General features: G+C 40.0%; 1 protein-coding gene and 1 pseudogene across 6 annotated transcripts in view; both read right to left on the minus strand.

Annotated features, from left to right (window-relative positions):
- The window catches only part of LOC100555853 (protocadherin beta-14), a 154,872-nt gene that overhangs the window by 85,470 nt on the left and 47,587 nt on the right, over positions 1–21,815 (minus strand). The window contains exon 1 of one of the 6 annotated variants that reach the window (XR_010005738.1): positions 2,695–21,814. The exons of 4 other annotated variants lie outside the window; for them this stretch is intronic. Coding sequence is in view for 1 of the 2 variants with exons in the window: in XM_016993042.2 (XP_016848531.2) it covers positions 12,319–14,730 (2,412 nt within the window). In the remaining variant the exon portion in view is untranslated. Of the gene's footprint in view, positions 1–2,694; position 21,815 lie in introns of those variants that run through there. One more of the 6 variants, XM_016993042.2, reaches the window with a different exon arrangement.
- On the minus strand, positions 231–2,722 carry LOC100555465 (protocadherin beta-16-like; annotated as a pseudogene).

Consider the following 21,815-nt stretch of genomic DNA (forward strand, 5'->3'; position numbering starts at 1 on the left):
GAGATACAGCTGCAAGAAATGAAGGATTGAAGTAAAGGTAGAACAAAAACAGAATTGAAAAAAGATGGACAAGCAATGAAGGTTAAGTTGGCCAATCAGGGAGTACAAGTTGAACTGAGGAAGAACAAGAAATTCTGAGGAAAGGATGGTTCAGCAATAAAACAGAACTAGTTTTCAACCTCTTACAACTATTTGACACGAACTTATAAAATATGACAAATTGATATCTCTAGCCAGAATATATTTTATTGACAGGATGATAAATAAGAAGAATGGAATATTGATTATGGCTAATGACCAAGGAAAATGGAAGCACAACTATACTAATTTCTCACCTGCTCCCCTGCTTTATTGTCACCCAAACACTCAGGAAGGTCTTGGGAAACAGAAGAGGTATTGTGGTTCACCACTAGGTTTGGATCCGCCACAGAAAAAACAGGAATGAGAGGCCGGAGAAATCTGAACTCACTGGTCAGGGATCCATTGGTTAAACAAACATCGTACTGATAATTCCTGGAAAGTGAGCCACTCTGAGAATCGGTACAGTTCTCTGGAATAGCAGGCGGGAAGTGAGGAGGAGCAAACATAAAACTGCTTCCATGGTCTTTCTTGCACATCTTGATCCCAACAAAGGCAATGATGCAAAGGAGAAACACAAAAGAGACAGATGCCAGGCAGATCACCAAATACATAGTCAAGGTTCCATCATCTTCAGGGTCCTGCTGACGGACATCTACCACCTTCAGGTAAGGGTCAGAAAATCCATCTACCAGAAGTACATTGAGCATTGCAGTGCTGGTCTGAGGAGGGACACCATTGTCCCTGACTGCAATAACAAGCCTTTGTTTGCTGGAGTCACGTTCAGTGAGTGGTCTCCTGGTTTTCACTTCTCCATTCTGGGCTCCTATGCTGAAAAGACCAGGGTCTGTGGCCTTCAGGAGTTCATAGGAAAGCCAAGAGTTCTGACCAGAATCTCCATCCACAGCCACCACTTTGGTGATCAGGTAACCGGCCTCTGCCATCTTGGGAAGGAGCTCATTGCAGGGAGATGTGCTGTTCTGAAGGGGATACAGGAAGAAGGGAGCGTTGTCATTTTCATCTGTGATAATGACATGGACAACAACATCGGAGCTCAGAGGAGGAGATCCACTGTCAGTTGCCTTTACTGTGACTTTGAAATCTTTAATTTTCTCATAGTCTAGAGATCGAAGGGCATACACATTTCCTGTTTCAGAGTTGATGGAGACATAAGATGCCATGAGACCACCATCAACATTCCCAGGTAAAAGAGAGTAGGTCAGTTTGGCATTCTGCTCTGTATCCAGATCAACAGCCTTAATTGAGCCAATGAGCAGTCCTGGAATGTTATTTTCTTGTACCTGCATTTCAAAAAAAGACTTTTTAAATACTGGAGGATTGTCATTAACATCTGATATCTGCACATTGATAATTCTTGTTGAGGTGAGCCTAGGAGACCCACAATCCATTGCTGTGATAGTGACATTGTATTCTGCAATCTTCTCTCTGTCCAGGGGACTTTGGATCAGAAGCTGGTAGAAACTATTTGTAGTAACTTTTAATACAAAGGGCAAATTCATATCCACAGAGCAGAGAGCTTTGCCGTTGTCCCCAGAATCTTGATCTTCAACACTAAAGAGGACAACAAGTGTCTCAAGAGGAGAATTTTCTGGTAAAGGGCTATTGATCGATATGACTGATACTTCTGGGGCATTATCATTCAAATCCTCAACTTCCACCAGGACCTTACAGTGCCCCGAAAGTCCTCCGCCATCTGTAGCTTTAATAGTCATTTCATAATTGATTTCTTTTTCATAATCTATTTCTCCCAAAACAGTAATTTCTCCAGTCACGTCATTCAAATGAAACAAACTCTGTATATCTTCAGGTATTTGATAGAATGAGTAGGTGATCTGAGCATTTGATCCAAAATCCAAATCTCTTGCTTCTACTCTGGACACCAAAGTATATCTTGGACAGTTTTCCTTCAATATTGCTTTGTATTCAGAATGGGTAAATTCAGGAAAGTTATCATTATTGTCCAGAACACTAACATTAATTTGAATTGTGCCTGTTCTCTGGGTGTCAGCCCCAAATGTGGTTCTTTCTCTCTGTCCAGAGCCTTTTCCAGGATGAGAGTCACATATTTGCTTCCATCAATATTGCTTTCCACACCTAGGCGGAAATGTTCATTGGAACTGAGGGTGTAGTTTTGGATACTGTTTTCTCTCAGGTCCTCATCCCGAGCAGATTCCAAGGGAAATCTTGTATTTGGAGGAACAATCTCAGGAATTTCAAACTGGAAAACATTTTTAAAGAATTTGGGGGCATTGTCATTAACATCTTCTATCTTCATTTCAACACTATAGATCTTCAGAGGGTTTTGGAGCACAATTTGAGAGACAAGTAAACAAGGTTCTGTCTGTCCACATAAAGTCTCTCTGTCTATTTTATCATTTATGAGCAGATTTCCAGTGTGGGTATCAAGGCGGAAATACTGCTTAGAGCTTTTGGAGACTAGCTGGGCTCTTCGAGCAGAGAACTCCCCGACTCCCAGTTTCAAATCCTTCAAGACGTTAGCCACAAGAGAGCCAGTTTTCTTCTCTTCAGGCACAGAATAATGAATTGAGACACACAGTACATCAGAAACACAAAGGAATAGTAGAAAACACAGACCTTGTTTGCTCCTGAAGCAGTCTTCCATGGTTCAAGCCTCTCTCTTTCTCTTCCCTTTTTAGCTATCTCGCTTCACGAACAATTCTACACCCAATTTTCTCTGAATTGGTTTGCACATGAAAAAGTCTGTCTCCAGTTATGTATTTGCTTATATTGCCACCCTGTGGCTGAATGAAGCTACAACTACTACAACTGTTTCTCTCACTGAACAGTGTACAAGAAGACTTTAAAATTTAGTTTCATAACTGAGAGGCAAAAAAATTATGCAGATCTATCCTTCACTTTACCAGGCAAAAAGAAATAGGTTGCTTATGGCATACTGAACAGTGTCCACACTAAATATTTAAATATAGCTATCATGTTTAAATATTTGATGTGGACATCTATAGCCATGTTCAAATATTTAATGAAATATTTAAATGTGCCTATCATGTTTCCACTCAGTCTTCTTTTTTCCAAGTTCAACTTACCTAAGCTTCCTCAGCTGTTCTTCATAGGACTTGGTTTCCAAAATTTGGATAATTTAGGTTGCCCTTCTCTGGACACATTCTAGCTTGTCATATCTTTTTCGAATTGCCCAGAACTGGACACAGTATTCCAGGCGAGGCTTGACACTATGCTATTATTGATACAGTTTAGAATTGCATTGGCTGTTTTAGCAGCCACATAAGAAATGATTGTGATGTATAAGTATGTGAAAGGACGTCATAAGGAGGAGGTAGCAAGCTTGGTTTCTGCTGCCTTGGCAGGGTGAATTCAGGATCCTAGTATGCTTTCACCCTGTCTAATGGACGCAGCCTGATGCCAGACATCACAGGATGTTGTGTGACATCTGAAGGAGGCCCTGCCTAGAACCATGATGAAAGTGTCACCGGACGCTTTTCCCCCAACATGGGAGGCTTCCTGTGTTGTGCTGGCTTTAATGGAGCTAGCACAGGGCTTCTCCATGAGGATGATGCTTTCCCTGTGTAATGGAGAAAGTGTTGCTGACAGGGAGCTTCAAGCGGAATTACAGATTTGCCCTGCTGCTCTTTCCTCATGGAAGCCAGGCAAAGTGGGACCTTGGAAGACATAGCTCATTTGGATAGGCACTCATTTTCAGAAGTGGCAGAAGGAAACAGAAAGTGGGTTGTACAAATGAGACAAACAGAAACAGATAACAGTTCCATACAAATGCAAGAGACTATTAATTAGGGGGGAATTAACATTTTGTGTGAATTCAGTGTGGAGAAAAATATGAAATCTCTGATATCAGAATGAATGTAGGATGAAAAGAAAATGAAAATGGGATATTCAAAAAAGGCAGGAAATAAGAGGACTGGGAGAAATTCAGCTATATGTGCCAGAGCAATAGCAGATTTAAATTGGTGACATTTTGGACAAATGATGTGGAGAAGATATAACTATTAATAAAATTAGGAAATTTAGTAGAAAATAATTTATTTGTAAAAAGATTGACGGGAAAGAAATATCTAGGAATCTGGCTTACTGTGAAAAATGCACAGTTATTAAAGAATAATTACCAAGAGAAGTGGAAAGAAATAGTGAAGGACTTGCAAAATTGGAAGAATTTGAATATTTCACTATTAGGTCGTATAGCAATAGTAAAAATGAATATTCTACTGAAATTGTTGTATTTATTTCAAAATTTGCCAATAATAAGAAACAACAAGATCTTTAATAAGTGGAATAAAGAAATTACAAAATTTATTTGGAAAGGAAAGAGACCAAGAATAAGATATACAATAATGACGGACACAAAAAAGAAGGGAGGCTTTGGCCTCCCAAATTTAAAACTTTACTTTGAAGTGTGTGCATTATTATGGTTAAAAGACTGGACATTACTACAAAATAAGAATATCTTAGCGCTAGAAAGTTTTGAGCTGAGACGTGGTTGCACAAATCAAAGAGCAATTTGTGAAGGATAAAGAAACAGGATTTAGTGAAGTAAATTTTTTTTTGGGATAAAATGTTACAAAGCAATAAGAAAGATATTACTATCATATATAACCAGTTGGTAGAATAGTCCACAACAACTGAGGAAATAAAGAAATGTATGATAGAATGGGCAAAAAATTTTGGATGCTCAATTAGGTTAGCAGAATGAGAGTTAATATGGAACAAAAATTAAAATACACGTATTCTTCAGATTTACAAGAAAATGGCTTGAGATGTTCCATCGCTGGTAGAATCATAGAATCATAGAATAGTAGAGTTGGAAGAGACCTCATGGGACATCCAGTCCAACGGTCTGCCAAGAAGCAGGAAATCGCATTCAAAGCACCCCCGACAGATGGCCATCCAGCCTCTGTTTAAAAGCTTCCAAAGAAGGAGCCTCCACCACAGTCCGGGGGAGAGAGTTCCACTGCCGAACAGCCCTCACAGTGAGGAAGTTCTTCCTGATGTTCAGGTGGAATCTCCTTTCCTGTAGTTTGAAGCCATTGTTCCGTGTCCTAGTTTTCAGGGCAGCAGAAAACAAGCTTGCTTCCTCCTCCTATGACTTCCTCTCACATATTTGTACATGGCTATCATGTCTCCTCTCAGCCTTCTCTTCTGCAGGCTAAAGATGCCCAATTCTTTAAGCCTCTCCTCATAGGGCTTGTTCTCCAGACCTTTGATCATTTTAGTTGCCCTCCTCTGGACACATTCCAGCTTGTCAACATCTCCCTTCAACTGTGGTGCCCAGAATTGGACACAGTATTCCAGGTGTGGTCTGACCAAGGCAGAATAGAGGGAGAGCATGACTTCCCTGGATCTAGATGCTATACCCCTATTGATGCAGGCCAGAATCCCATTGGCTTTCTTAGCAGCCGCATCACATTGCTGGCTCGTTTAACTTGTTGTCCACAAGGACTCCAAGATCTTTTTCACACGTACTGCTGTCGAGCCAGGCGTTCCCCATTCTGTATCTTTGCATTCCATTTTTTCTGCCGAAATGAAGTATCTTGCATTTATCCCTGTTGAACTTCATTTTGTTAGTTTCGGCCCATCTCTCTAGTCTGTCAAGATCGTTTTGAATTCTGCTCCTGTCTTCTGGAGTGTTGGCTATCCCTCCCAGTTTGGTGTCATCTGCAAACTTGATGATCGTGCCTTCTAACCCTTCGTCTAAGTCTTTAATAAAGATGTTAAAGAGAACCAGGCCCAGGACGGAACCCTGCGGCACTCCACTCGTGACTTCCTTCGAAGATGAAGACGACACATTGGTCAGCACCCTTTGGGTTCGTTTTCTTAGCCAATTACAGATCCACCTAACCGTAGTTTTGTCTAGCTCACATTTTACTAGTTTGTTTGCCAGAAGGTCATGAGGGACTTGCCGAAGGCCTTACTGAAATCTAGGTACGGTACATCCATGGCATTCCCTGTATCGACCCAACTTGTAACTCTATCGAAAAAAGAGATCAGATTAGTCTGGCATGACTTGTTTTTGGTAAATCCGTGTTGACTATTAGCATTTGTTTCTAAGTGTTTGCAGACCACTTCCTTAATGATCTTTTCCAGAATCTTGCCTGGTATTGATATGAGGCTGACCGGACGGTAATTGTTTGGGTTGTTCTTTTTTCCCTTCTTGAAGATAGGGACCACATTTGTCCTCCTCCAATCTTCTGGGACTTCTCCTGTTCTCGAAGAACTCTTGAAGATAATTGTCAGTGGTTCTGAAATAACCTCAGCTAGTTCCTTCAATACTCTTGGATGTAGCTGATCTGGCCCTGGGGACTTGAATTCGTTTAGAGCAGCCAGGTGTTCCTGGACAACTTGTCTCCCTATCTGGGGTTGGATTTCCCCAAATCCTTCGTCCATTTCATGTTGCTGAGGTTGAGGATGGCTTTCTTTTTGTGAGAAGAATGAGGCAAAAAAGGCATTAAGCCTTCATTTTCCTTGATTTTTTGGAAGTCAGCTCTCTTAAAGTCCAGAATGCGTGTTTGACTTGTCTTAGTTTCAGCCTTCCTTTGTATGGCAAACTGCAGGAGCACATGGTCACTTGCCTCTAAGGATCTGATGACTTCTACTGTTTTGATCTGGTCTTCCACATTTGTTAAGATTAGATCAAGAGTTGCTGATCCCCTTGTTGCCTCTTCTACCTTCTGGACCATAAAATTGTCTGCAAGGCAAGTGAGGAATTTGTTGGACTTTGTGCTCTTGGCCAAGTTTGTTTTCCAGCAGATATCAGGATAGTTGAAGTCACCCATGACTACTATATCTCTTCTTTGTGCCTGTTTGGTTAGCTGCTGACAGAAGGCTTCATCAAGTTCTTCATCCTGGTTTGGAGGTCTGTAGTAGACACCCATGACGAGATCTTTTTGAGTCCCGGTTCCCTTGATTCTTATCCAGATGCTTTCAAGCTGGTTTCCTGGATTACAGTCTTGCATTTCTTCTGCAACTTAACTGTTTTTAACATATAAAGCTACTCCCCCTCCTCTCTCCTTTGTTCTATTTCTGTGAAAGAGGTTATAGCCCTCAATGGCTACATTCCAGTGATGGGAGTCATCCCACCAGGTTTCAGTGATGCCTTTGATGTCGTATGTGTGGTTCTGTGCTATAAGTTGGAGTTCGTCTTGCTTATTTCCCATGCTCTGTGCATTAGTGTAAAGACATGTAAGCCCCTGTGACCTTCCCCCGAGCTGTTTATTTGGGATTATTGTGCTCTCAGGACTTGGTCGTTGCTGTGTTTGTGCAGCCCTCCGTTTAGCCTTTTGGCGGTTCCCTGTGGTCGTGGGTAATATAGTGTTTGCCAGACTGTTGTTCCCTTCCCCCAGTGGATCTAGTTTAAAGTGTGCCTGATGAGGTTTATGAGTCTGTGTGCAAAAAGATGTTTTCTTACTTGTGTGAGATGCAGCCCATCACTTGCCAGTAGGCCATCCTCCTGGAAGAGTAGACCATGGTCAAGAAAGCCAAAATGCTCCTCTTGACACCATTTTCTGAGCCAGTTATTGACCTGTACTATTTTTCCGGCCCTTGTAGAGCTGTGTCCTACAACGGGGAGGAGGGATGAAAAGATCACATGTACATTATACAGTTTTAGCTTTGTTCTCAGAGCTTGAAAATCATTTTTGATCTTTTGAAAAGTATGCCTAGCTGTGTCATTGGTTCCTACATGAATCAACATAAGGTGGGGAGGGTGACGGGGCTTTAGGAGCCTGCTGAGTCTCTGAGTGATATGGTGTATTTTTGCCCCTGGGAGGCATCATATTTCTCGAGCCATCCCATCTGGTTTGGAAATGATGGCTTCCGTTCCTCTAAGGAGGGAGTCACCTACTACCAAGACCTGTTTCCTTTGAGGATTGACAGGGTCCCTTTTGGGCAAGACAGTGTGCATGTCCCCTGAAGAGTGTTCCTGTTGAAGTGAATTATGTAGGTGTAAAGTGTTGTCCTCCTCCTCAACATCCCCAGTGCATTCATCAATGACAATCCATTGAGATGTGTCCGAGAGCCCATCACTCTCCCAAGGATGTTCCTGTTGCTCCTGGTTTACGATTGGGGATGGAGCATTTGCATTATTACATAAGTGTGAATGTGGTGATGCACTGTCCCCGTCAGGGCTATCCCCTGTGCATTGATCAAGGGTGGCCCACTGAGTGGTAGCTAAGTAACTGTGGTCCTCCCTCCACAAGATGTGTTTCCTGATTGTATGTTAGTGGTGTAAGAATTTGGAATCTGTTGTGTAAATCCAGCTGAGCAAAGGAGTTCTGCGGAGGCTGCCTGGTCCTGTGTCTCTTTCTATGGATGACCTCCTTCCAAGCCTGAGGGTTGTCTACTTTTGAGTTGATCTCCCCATAAAGTTCCTGATCATGGCGGTGTTGGTGTGATGCAGGCTGCAGATCTACAGCAGATCTACAGCAGCATGTTGTGCAGTGTCCAAGAAGAGCTCGAATGCCTGAATGTCCTTAAGGGTCTTAATGCAGGCCTCGAGTTGTTGGATCCTCTGCTCCAGGGGTCCCCAAACTAAGGCCCGGGGGCCGGATGTGGCCCTCCAAGGTCATTTACCTGGCCCCTGCCCTCAGTTTTATAATATAATATTTTTATATCAGTTTTAATAATATAATATTGTATATACATATAATATTGATAGAAATATTACAATGTAATACTAATAATAATACCATATAATAATATTAATTATGTATTATATATTACATGTAATATTACTAATAATATTACAATATAGTGGTATTATTCAATATAGTAATATATAATGCTAATATTGTTCTATGCTATAATATAATTTATTGTATATAGATATAAATTGTAAGCCGCTCTGAGTCCCCTTCGGGGTGAGAAGGACAGGATATAAATGTAGTAAATAAATAAATAAAAATAAATTTTGACTTAGGCTCGCTCAAAATCTGAAATGACTTGAAGGCACACAACAACAATAATCCTAATTAACTTGACTATCTTGTTGGCCAGAAACAGGTCCACACTTCCCATTGAAATCCTGATCGGTTTGAGTTGGTTAAAATTGTTTTTATTTTTAAATATTGTATTTTTCTTTCATTGTTGTTGTTGTTGTTGTTGTTGCACTACAAATAAGACATATGCAGTGTGCATAGGAATTTGTTCATTTTTTTCTTCAAATGATCATTTGGCCCCTCAACAGTCTGAAGGATTGTGGACCGGCCCTCTGCTTTAAAAGTTTGAGGACCCCTGCTCTGCTCCATCAGAGTCATCTGTTTACACTTGGTGCAGGTGTAGTTGAGTAGTTGTTGTGCAAACAACATGAACATGCCGCAACTTGTGCATGTGGTGGCAAGTATTTGCTGTTGATCCATCTCTTGGTGAGTGAAGTGACCAAGCAGGATCATGTGTGTTATGGGCAGATTGCTATCCACCTTCCTGTGTGTGTGTTTTTAATGTTGTTTTGTTTATTGTATGGGTATTGTATTGGTATCTAACACCAAAGAAATTAGGATCTATGTACAAAGATATTCAGAAAAATTGTTGGAAATGTAGAAAGCATGAGGGAACATTTTATCATGCATGGTGGACTTGCACAGAAACAACAAGATATTGGAAAAGAATTCACGAAATAACGCAGAAAATTATGAAGAAAACATTCCCTATGAAAGCGGAATATTACCTTTTAGGATTAATGGATGGAGCAGTGGACTTTAACCAGAATGAAGACCTTTTATTTACTTACATAACTACTGCGGCAAGAATTACCTTTGCAAGATGTTGGAAAATGCAAGGAATCCCTATGAACGAACAATGGCTAGACAAACGTGACGAAATCCATGATATGGACAGATTAACTTTCCTTTTGAAGGAAAGTAATGGTAAACCACTAAGGAGAACAGATCGGAAGACATACAAAGAATATAGAAAGAAGGACTTAATATAGTAAAAAAGAGTCCCAAGGACAGAAAATAAGGAGAGACCAGAAATGTAAGAAAAGATGATACATACTTGAAAGGAAAACGCAATGAGCAAAGAATGGAAGACCAAAAACTATCCTTTATTCCTTTTCTTTTTCTTTTTTTCTTCTTGTTTATTCCTTTAGACTGGGCTTTGTATTTTTACCCTAATGTCTTATTTCGTGTTTTCCTTTTCAATTTGGAGGGTTTTTTTCTTTTTTATTCTATTTGTAAAAATTCTGAATAAAAATTATTAAAAAAGGAAAGAAATTTGTAAACATAAGTGAAAAAGGGTGTATGAGACAAAACCAAGATTTTAAATTAGGTTTATTGGTGTAATCTATATATATAAAAGAGTGATGGCATCAGGGCAGCGGACAAAACAACAAAACTACAGGCCCCCCAACCTCGAAATTTGATGACACAACCCATCATCCACGGCTCTAGGTTGATACAACAAAAAGAAAAGAAAAAGAAAGTCCTAATTAGAGGGAGAGGAATAATTGTTTTTATCCAATTGCTGCCAGTTACAAGGCTAAGTTCAACCCACTTGGTTTCCTAGAAACCTACTCAGCCCAGGGGACAGGCACAAGAGTTTGGAAAGACCCCTAAGGACCATCCAGCCCAACCCTTTCTACTATGCAGCAGGACACAATCCAAGCATTCACAACACACGGACAATGTATAAATAGTATACAATACTACACAGGGACATAGACCCCCTCTACCCTCACCACTTTCACAGTACACACACAACCAAATGCATACTAAACATAAAGACAACCATACAACACACATTCAATACCACCACTACCTCAATAATTTCTCACCAACACCACCAGACAACGCCACAGCAACGTGTGGCCGGGCACAGCTAGTATTGCATATATGGTTAAAATTTAATAAAAATACATTTAAAATTTGGAAAAGAAAATTGACACCATATTTCTAACTTATGTGGCCATCCTCAATGGACATAGCAGTCCTCTACTTCAGCCACAGCTTTCATCATGAATAGAAGGAAATGGAATTATGAATGACGAGGGGAACGCTAACACCCCTCCCTTCCACAATATTTCCTGTTCTTTTTACCAAAGGTCTAGATAGCAGGATTTTTATACATGTTGGCTTAGAGAAGTGTGGAGATTGTGAATATAGAGAATCCATAAAGATGAAAACCTAGTGTTCTTTCAGACACAGGACTCATATATAAGGCATATGAATGTTGTGAAAATATGAAAATAAACATACCACAGCATGTAAATATTGGATCTAAAATAGTATATTGGCTTTAAAAGCATTTGCTTAAAATATTATCAGAAAAAAAGAAATAGTTTGTTACTTTAATCATCAATATCCCATTAATAAAATGTTACATTCATATAAAAAGCCATCAATATTACCTAAATTGATTTAACAGTTTAATATTATTCAAAATGACCTAATAATTATCACAATTTCTAACTGCATGTGCATATACCTGGAAACTCTGGTTCAATCAGATAATATAGATTTTTTGATGTGAGTTTTTTAAAATATAAAAAGCTATTATCAATACATAATTGGTTAGTTATCAAACATGCCTAGATAATTTTTGATTAACTACATGAAGCAAGGAACCATAGTGGAGCAATGGGTTAAACCCTTGTGCTGACCTGAAGGTTGGGTTGCTGACCTGAAGGTTGCAAGTTTGAATCCGTGAGATGGAGTGAGCTCCTGACTGTCAGTTCTAGCTTGCAGGGACATGAGAGAAGCCTCCCAGCAGAAGGTAATACATCTGGGCATCCCCTGGGCAACGTCTCTGAAGACGGCCAGTTTTCTCACACCAGAAGTGACTTGCAGTATGTTCTGAAGTCGCTTCTGACATGATAAAAAACTACATGAAGCACTACTTGGAAAGGACCTATAAGACAATGCACCAAGAGCAACAGAGTTTAAATAATACAATTGCTGAAGAAAAATGTAGAGATGCATAAAAAGGTTTGAGATATACAGCTGCAAGACATGAAGAATAGAGGTATGGTTACACAAAAAAAGATGAACACTGAAAAAAATGGACAAGCAATGGAGAACAAGAAATTCTGAGAGAGGGATAGTTCAGCAGTAAAACAGAACTAGTTCTCAACTATTTGAAATGAACAGATAGATTATTACAAAACTACATCTCTAAGCAAAATATGTGCAGTTGACAGGAAGATAAATAAGGAGAAATGAATATTGATAATGGCTAATGACCAAGGAAAATGCAAGCCCCATTATGTTAATCTCTCACCTGCTCCCCTGCTTTATTGTCATCCAAACACTCAGGATGTTCTTGGGAAACAGAAGAGTTGTTGTGGTTTACTGCACTGTTTGGATCCGCTACAGAAAAAACAGGGATGAGAGGGCGGAGAAATCTGAACTCACTGCTCAGGGATCCATTCGTTAAACAAACATCATATGGATAATTCCTAGAAAGTGAGCCGCTCTGAGAATCGGTACAATTCTCTGGAATATTAGGTGGAAAGTGAGGAGGAGCGACAATAAAACTGCTTCCATGGTCTTTCTTGCACATCTTGATCCCAACAAAGGAAACAATGCAAAGGAGAAACACAAAAGAGACAGTTGCCAGGCAAATCACCAAGTACATTGTCAAGGTTCCCTCATCTTCTGGGTCCTGTTGACGGACATCCACCACCTTCAGGTAAGGATCAGAAAAGCCATCCACCAGAAGAATATTGAGCATTGCAGTGCTGGTCTGAGGAGGGACACCATTGTCTCTGACTGCAATAACAAGCCTCTGTTTGCTGGCATCTCTCTCAGTCAGTGGTCTCCTGGTTCTCACTTCTCCATTCTGGGCTCCTATGCTGAAAAGAGCAGGGTCTGTGGCCTTCAGGAGTTCATAGGAGAGCCAAGAGTTCTGACCAGAATCTCCATCCACAGCCACCACTTTGGTGATCAGGTAACCGGCCTCTGCCATCTTGGGAAGCAGCTCATTGCAGGGAGATGTGCTGTTCTGAAGGGGATACAGGAAGAAGGGAGTGTTGTCATTTTCATCGGTGATAATGACATGAACAACAACATCTGAACTCAGAGAAGGAGTGCCTCTGTCAGTTGCCTTTACTGTTACTTTGAAATCTTTTATTTTCTCATAGTCCAGAGATCGAAGGGCATACATGTTTCCTGTTTCAGAATTGATGGAGATGTAAGAAGCCACAGGGCCACCACCAATGTTCCCAGGTAAAAGGGAGTAGGACAGTTTGGCATTCTGCTCTGTATCCAGATCAACAGCTTGGACTGAGCCAATTAGTAGGCCTGGAATATTATTTTCTTGTAGCTGCATTTCAAACAAAGATTTTTCATATACTGGGGGATTGTCATTAACATCTGATATCTGCACATTGATAATTCTTGTTGAGGTGAGCCTAGGAGACCCACGATCCATTGCTGTGATGGTGACATTGTATTCTGACACTTTCTCTCTGTCCAGGGGACGTTGGATTAGAAGCTGATAAAAGCTATTTGTAGTAACTTTTAATACAAAAGGTAGATTCATATCCACAGAGCAAAGAGTTTGTCCATTGTCCCCAGAATCTTGATCTTCAACACTAAATAGGACAACAAGTGTCTCAAGTGGAGTATCCTCTGGCAAAGGGCTGTTGATCGATATGACTGAGACTTCTGGGGCATTATCATTCACGTCCTCAATCTCCACCAGAACCTTGCAGTGCCCAAAAAGACCCCCTCCATCTGTTGCTTTAATAGTCATTTCATAATTGGTTTCTTTTTCATAATCAATTTCTCCAAAAGTAGTGATTTCTCCAGTCATTTCATTCAAATGAAACAGATTATATAGTTTTTCAGGTATTCGATGGAAGGAATAGGTGATCTGAGCATTTGATCCAAAATCCAAATCTCTTGCTTCTACTCTGGACACCAAAGTATCCCTTGCACAGTTTTCCTTCAATATTGCCTTGTACTCAGACTGAGTAAATTCAGGAAAGTTATCATTACTGTCGAGTACATTAACATTAATTTGAATTGTGCCTGTCCTCTGGGGTACTCCTCCATCAACAGCTGTAAGTATCAGCACCAAATTGGTCTCTTTCTCTCTGTCCAGAGCTTTCTCCAGAATGAGAGTCACATATTTGCTTCCATCAGTATTGCTTTCCACACCCAGGTGGAAATACTCACTGGGACTGAGGGTGTAGTTTTGGATACTGTTTTCTCCCAGGTCTTCATCCTGGGCAGATTCCAAGGGAAATCTTGTATTTGGGGGAATGTTCTCAGGAATTTCAAACTGGAAATCAGTTTTTGAGAATTTGGGGGCATTGTCATTAACATCCTCTATCTTTATTTCAATACTATAGATCTTCAGAGGATTTTGTAGCACAATTTGAGAGACAAGTAAACAAGGTTCAGTTAGTCCACACAGAGCCTCTCTGTCTATTTTGTCACTTATGAGCAGATTCCCAGAGTGGGTATCAAGGCGGAAATACTGCTTAGAGCTTTTGGACACTAGCTGGGCTCTGCGAGCAGAGAGCTCTCCGACTCCCAGTTTCAAATCCTTCAGCACGTTAGCCACAAGAGAGCCAGTTTTCTTCTCTTCAGGCAGGGAATAATGAATTGAGACACACAGTATATCAGTAACATAAAGGAATAGTAAAAAACACAGACCTTGTTTGCTCCTGAAGTAGTCTTCCATGCTTCTCACCTCTCTGTCTCCCTTTCCCTTCTGTTTCAATTTCTTATGCAAATATAATGACTTTGACTGATGAAGAGATTAATTTTCTTCTGCTAATTGGAGTGGTCCCCTGAACATGATCCTTTCATACAAATGCGAGCTATCCCACTTCAGGAACAGTGCTACCCCCAGCTCTCTGTGAAATGTTTTGCATATGAAAAAGTCTATCTCCAGTTATGTACTTGCCTGTATTGCCACCCTGTGGCTGAATGCAGCTACAACAATTACGACTCTTTCTCTCACTGAACAGTGACATAGTGTACAATAACCTTAACTCAAAAACTTTGTTTACATTTTTGACCATTATTCCTACCACCTAGAAATTGTATTAGACTTTTCCTAGAAATTGTCTAAATAATCAGCTCTGTGATACAAATTTGGGCTGAATGAAACAAAATCTTTACTTTGAACCTAGTCACACTGACGGATACACACACACACACTTGCTATTTCCTCTTGATCTGTAGCTCTTAAGACCTTCATATTTACAGTATCATAACTGAAAGAGATAGAAAAATGATGCAGCTCCATCCCTCACTTTACCAGGCAAAAGCATATAGGTTGCTTAAGGCATTCTGCTAAGTGTCCAGACCTAATATTTAGATATGGCTATCATGTTTAAACATTTGATATGAACATCTGATAGCCATGTTCAAATTTTTGATCAAATATTTCAATAAGGCTATCATGTCTCGTCTCAGGCTTCTTTTTTCCAAGTTAAACCTCCCAAAGATCCCACAGCTGTTCTTCATAGGGCTTGGTTTCCAAAACTTGTTTGGCGGTCACCCATCTCTGGGCACATGCTAATTTTTTATATCCTTCTCAAATTTCCCAGAACTAGGCACAGTATTCCAGGTGAGGTCTGACACTATGCTGTTATTGATAGAGCCTAGAATTGCATTGGCTGTTTTAGCTTCCACATCACAACTTGTAGTTTACTAAATCCTTTTAATGTGTATTATTTTTAAGCCAGGTGTCACCCATCCTGTATCAGTGCATCTAATTTTTCTTCTGCCTAAGTGCAGTACCATACATTTATCCACGTTGAAATTCTTTTTATTGCGATTTTTGGCCCAGCTCTATCATCTGTTAAGGGAATTTTGGCTTCTGGGCCTGTCGTCTGGATCACTGGCTATCTTTTCTAATTTGATGTCATTTGCAAATTTGATAAGCATGCCCTCGATTCCATGATCCAAATAAATGATAAAGATGTTGAATAATCCTGTGGCATCTCACTTGTCAACTCTCTCCAGGATGGAGAAGATCCATTCCGGTTAAGTAGTTCCCAATCCTGCAGTCATTGCATTGTCTTGCCCACATTATATTAGCTTCTTTGTGAATATACCAGGGAAGCGAGGCTTGTTAAAGGCCTTACTGAAATCAAGATATGCCACTTCTGCAGCATTCTCTTCATATACCAAGGTTATAACTCTATCAAAAAAAGAGATAAGCTTTATCTGGCATGACTTGTTTTTAGAAACCCATGATGATTTTTTGTGAGCATGACATTCTTTTCTAAGTGCTCCTAAACCTATCCTAGTATTAATGGCAGACTGACTGGGCAGTAATTGTTTGGATCCACCACCACCACCCCCCTTTTTTTTTTTTTTTTTTTTGAAGATGGTAACAACATTTTATTTCCTCTGGTGTACTGGAACCTCTCCTATTCTCTATGAGATGCAAACCATCCCTTGCCAGAGGCCAAATGTCATTAAACCTCAGATTATGGTGCAGGAAGTCAAAATTGTTCCTCATGGTACCATCTGCAAAGCCAATAATGCACTTCTTTTATTCTTCTATGACCTTGAATTGGGAGGAGAGACAAACTGACGACCTGAGCATCAATGCCCTTCAGCTTCCTATCCATAGCCTCGTGATCTCATGTGATCTCCTGAAGGAAGGTCATGGAAGTCTGGAATTTGGCGGCGAGATAACTGGTACCTCTGGCAGCTGTTGACTAGCAAACAATTTAGGGCTTTCTGAGAACCTTACAATGGGTCAGAAAGGGTACCTATGCTCAGGGCTGTAGCCAAGGGTAGGGGTTAGGGGTTTAAGGTTTCACCCCCCCCCCCCCCAAATTCAGGTTTAAAAAAACTGGTTTATTTATGAATTTTAACTGGTTAACCAAATCCCCATGTGAAGTGTATGAGAAGCAAAAATTAAACAAGTCCTTCCAGAACTACAAGCACCATCTCAAGGAAATTTTGACAATTTAGTAACACTGTCATTATTTGCCGATATAGTGGAAGCAACCAAGCTGGCCCACCCATAACTGTTAGAAAAATCCTAAGACATGCAGGTGGAATTTGAAGGCCCTCATGGAGGAGACCAGACTTGGTGGAGTCGGTTGATAGGGGTGAAGCTTCAGGCTATTTAAGATGCTCCGCCCACCTGCTGTGCTCTTTGCTTCTTAGGAGGCAGGTTCCTAATGGGGCATTAGTTCTTTCCCTCCTTGCTCCCTCCCCTCCCCTTTTCCAAAGGATAATACCGTGTTTCCCCGAAAATAAGACAGTGCCTTATATTAATTTTTGCTCCCAAAAATGCTCTAGGTCTTATTTTCAGGGGATGTCTTATTTTTCCATGAAGAAGAATTCACATTTATTGTTGAACAAAAAAAATGAACATTTATTATATACTGTACAGTAGTTGTCTTCACAAACCAGCATAACCAGACAAACTGTGAATCCTAACAAGAATTTCTTGTTACTACCATTATTTCCATGTACAACACATTTATCGATCCTGCATGCTCTGGTGTTCTGTTTGGCGGGCATGCTTCCAAACTAAACCTTTGCTAGGTCTTACTTTCGGGGGAGGCCTTATATTTAGCAATTCAGCAAAACTTCTACTAGGTCTTATTTTCTGGGGATGTCTTATTTTAGGGGAAACAGGGTAGGATTCCCATTGCTATGCCTTTACCTCAGGGGGACACCCTACAATTTGGGTAGTTTCTGCCACTGGCATTTATTGGCACGAATTTACCAGCAGCGGACCATTAGGGCTGGGGTGGAGTTTTGGGTGGCTGCACTAAGTAGAGTTCCCCTCCTGGGCTGCCTCAAGGAAGGCACATTCTGTAGCAGAGGAGGTTTGCCTTCCTCCCTTTAAAATAAAATCCTAGTAAGTTGTTGCTTGAGTGAGTCACACTCTCTCAGCCAGAGGAAGGCACAGGCAATTCCACTCATTAACTGTGTCATCACATACTGAGTCCTACATTTTATTGCATGCCTCATGTTAGGAGTTAAACTTTGGCCTCATATTAGGCTTTAAGTTCTTGCAATTATATTTGTGGGGGGGGGGGCTCTCTTTTGTTTCAGGCCTCATTAGGCTTTAAATCTTGCCATTATATTGGGAGGCATTCATCTTGTTTTCGGCCTCATGTTCAGCTTTATAGCCTTTGCAAATATATTAGGAAGCCTTCATTTGGAGGTCTCCATTTTGTTCAGCCCTCATGTCGAGCTTCATGCCTTTGGGCTGTTGTTGCCTCAGGTTGGGACCATTCTGGAGGGGGCCATGTGGTCTTCTCCTGTATCTGAAAGGCCCAATTTCTGCCTGGTCAGGCTCATGGCCTAACAAACTAGATGGCATCTGATCTGGTCTGTTCTGGAAGTTGTGCAGTCATATCCTCTTGGCCTCAGAGCAAAGCACAGACACATGCAGACACACTATCGGAAATATAAATCTTCATTATATGGCCAACTGCCTGGTCTGGGGTGGGAATCCTGGCAGTGGCCTTCAGACCTGTATTTTCACCTCATGCTAGGCCACATGTTGGGCCCTTCCTGGCAGAAGCTGTTTGCTTTACTGCCACAGGGGGTGCCATTTTCTACAGTGTTTGAGAGGAGGTGCCAGGTCCTGCTTGCTCAGGCTCATAGTCTAGCCCCCTGAAAGGCACAGAAATTAAGCAGTCACAATCTCTCAGCCATAGGGTAAGATACACACAGATTAAATATAAATCTTACTTATATTCATTATAGTGAATGCCCTGGGAGTTTCTTTTAGGGCTGTGCTTTTGTCTTTTAAGATGCCAAACCTCATCCATTTGGAGGATTGTAATCCCAAAAAACTCCATAAGAAAAACGTAAGTTTAAATACACTTTATGATGTTTCCTAGTGTATAAGAACTATAATAATTTCTGTTTGCTTTAAAAGTTTATACTTTGATTCCTCCTAAACTACCAAGTAATTTTTGAATAATTAGGTACCAAATTAAAGGTATATTATGTAGTTTCTAAAAAACCTAATAATATGTATGGGTCATTCATCTTGACTTTTAGATATGCCAATTTAAACTCTGTGTGTGTGTGTGTGTGTGTGTGTGTGTGTGTGTATAGGTCATTTTCAAGTCTTAAGCATTTGAAAACATACATAAGAAGCACAATGGGCCAAGTAAGACTGAAAGGACTCATGAGTTCCCATTGAAGTTTGTCGATGGAGCCTGATTTCTGTCAAAGTGTATTGACACAGTTTTCAGGTGTTTCCAACAGACATTGTGGTATTATTTTCTATATATATATAAAAGGGTAATGAAATTTCAGCCTAGGACAAAACAACAAAACCACACATCCCAGAAACACTAAACATGGCAGCACAACCCCTCATCCATGCCTCTACGTTCATACAACAAAAAGAAAAGAAAAATAAAGTCCTAATTAGAGGGAGAGGAATAATTGTTTTTATCCAATTGCTGCCTGTTAGAAGGCTAAGCTCCGCCCACTTGGTCTCCTAACAACCCACTCAGCCCAGGGGACAGGTAGAGTTAGGCCTCGCTTAGGCCTCTTCCACACTGCCTATAAAATACAAATTATCTGATTTTAACTGGATTATATGGCAGTGTAGACTCAAGGCCCTTCCACACAGCTATATAACCCATTTATAATGGACTTAATGTCAGGGGAAAACCTTTACCCTTTACCTTAACTACCACCAATTCCTCAATACTTTATTTCCCATACCACCATACTTTGCCACAGCAACGCGTGGCCGGGCACAGCTAGTGTAACTATAAATTACCAATTATCAGTCATTTTCAGTTATTGTAAGACTTGAAACTTTGTAACTAAAGTAGAAATTTATTTAAATAAGTCAATACAAAAATATAGAATGAACCATACTATTTAAATTATTTTTGTGTTATGGAACTACTCTTCATGATTCGCTAAAAACTGTTTCAACCCCCCCCCCCCCCCGGCATTTTTTCTGGCTACAACCCTGCCTAGGCTACATGAAATTAAGGGCTAAGTAACGTGATAACTTCTTGCACAGCAGCTTCTAAAGAGGGACTGTCAGACAGCAGAATTCCTCAGAGGGGATTCTGTGACAACAGCCTCATCAAAACAGCATGGCTGAAAGGAGTACACACGAATTGGATTGCTGCTGTAAATCCAGCTATATAGCGCTGATACCTACACCCCCACATCCCTGAAGATCCTTAGAAGCTAAAGAAAACAAAGAAAAACAAGAAGATTTATGTCCTAAATGTGGAGGGAGGAAAAAAGGAAAAATGGAGAGATGGTGAAAGAACAAGAAAATGAATTTCAACTAAACACAAGCAACTAATTGCAGAAGAATTAGATAAAATAATTTTAAATGGAAGTATGAAGTGTGGTGGTAAAATAATTTAAGAAGAATTTTAGAAGAACCTTATTTAACCGTGATCTAAAATCTGCCAGTTTAATGAGAAGAATTGAGTTGTCCTGGAAACTGACCTTGAAAAGCCGCACAGTGTAAACAAAGAAATTTCACTCTCTATGGAATACAAAGACTGTTTTTCAACAGCCAAGTAATAGAAATATAACAAAAAGACAACATCTAGTGGTTTAAAGGAATAATTGTACCAATCTTTTTGTACCTTAAAGAGATTAAATGTACAAATGTGCAAGGAGAAAAAAATGCAAGACAAATTAAAAGATTATTATTTATAAGGATTTAAACGGAGGAGGAGGAGCAAGAGGAGGAAGGGGAGGGAAAGAAAAGAGTGGAAACAGGAATTGAGCCAACAGCTTGGAATTTTGAATAAAGCTCTCAATATATCTAATATTTAGTGGGTCAAATTTCTAGACACTGTGGCATACAAAGTGGGAATTTTAATACAGAGAGCTGATCATTACGGGATTATAGAGGAAGATGTGACAAATGTATTTCCTGAAGAGGCAACAAGGCTGGAAGACAACGAGACATAAATATACAACCAAAACAACAATTACAGCATCTCCAATCAAAAAACCTGCAAGAAAATATACACCCAGAATAACAAAAGCCCCTACTTAGATAGAGAGGTGTCTATGAAAACATCCAAATTTTAAGAAAGATGTAGACCCAAATTAACGTAGCAGGAATTTGAATACAGGAATCAGAGGTGATGAACATGAAGTGGAAACGGGGGACAAATTTTAAATGGGCTAGATGGAACAAAACTCCTAGAGAAGTATCTCCAGGCATGAGAAGCTCGAGATACTTGGTATTCAGAAGCTATTTGGGAGAGTCTACAAAAATGGACTATAAAAAAATACTGTAACACTAATTGATTTTGATTAGATTGTTAGAGTCTTGGAAATTGACAAAATTAGCAAAGGAAATTCAGCTTTAATATTAGAGGCATGAAAATTGGGCTTTACTTTAATTACATATATATGAGTCAAGAAGAGTGGGAAACCAAGAATTGTGGATGGAGAATGTTATTATTATTTGATATATACATTTGCATTTTGTATTAGGCAGCCACCTAAAATCTAAGAAATTCTGAATGGATAGGTTAATAACTGATAAGACTGGGATGGATCACACAAAAAATGGATTGGTCATACAGAATTACATAAGTCTGGTGCAATACAAACAGAGTAAACATGATAATGATACAATGATATAAGTAAATGTTTGTCTATGGAATACTAATGTACTAACAGTTAAAAAGAAATTTGTAGAACTTCAGTAAAACAGAACTTCTTGCAATTATTTGACATGAACAGGTAGAATTTTGCACAACTATGTGTCTAGGTACAATATATGTCATTGACAGGATAATAAATAAGAAGAAAGAAACATCAATT

The sequence above is a fragment of the Anolis carolinensis genome, chromosome 4 (genome assembly GCF_035594765.1).
Source record: "Anolis carolinensis isolate JA03-04 chromosome 4, rAnoCar3.1.pri, whole genome shotgun sequence".
Lineage (NCBI taxonomy): Eukaryota > Metazoa > Chordata > Lepidosauria > Squamata > Dactyloidae > Anolis > Anolis carolinensis.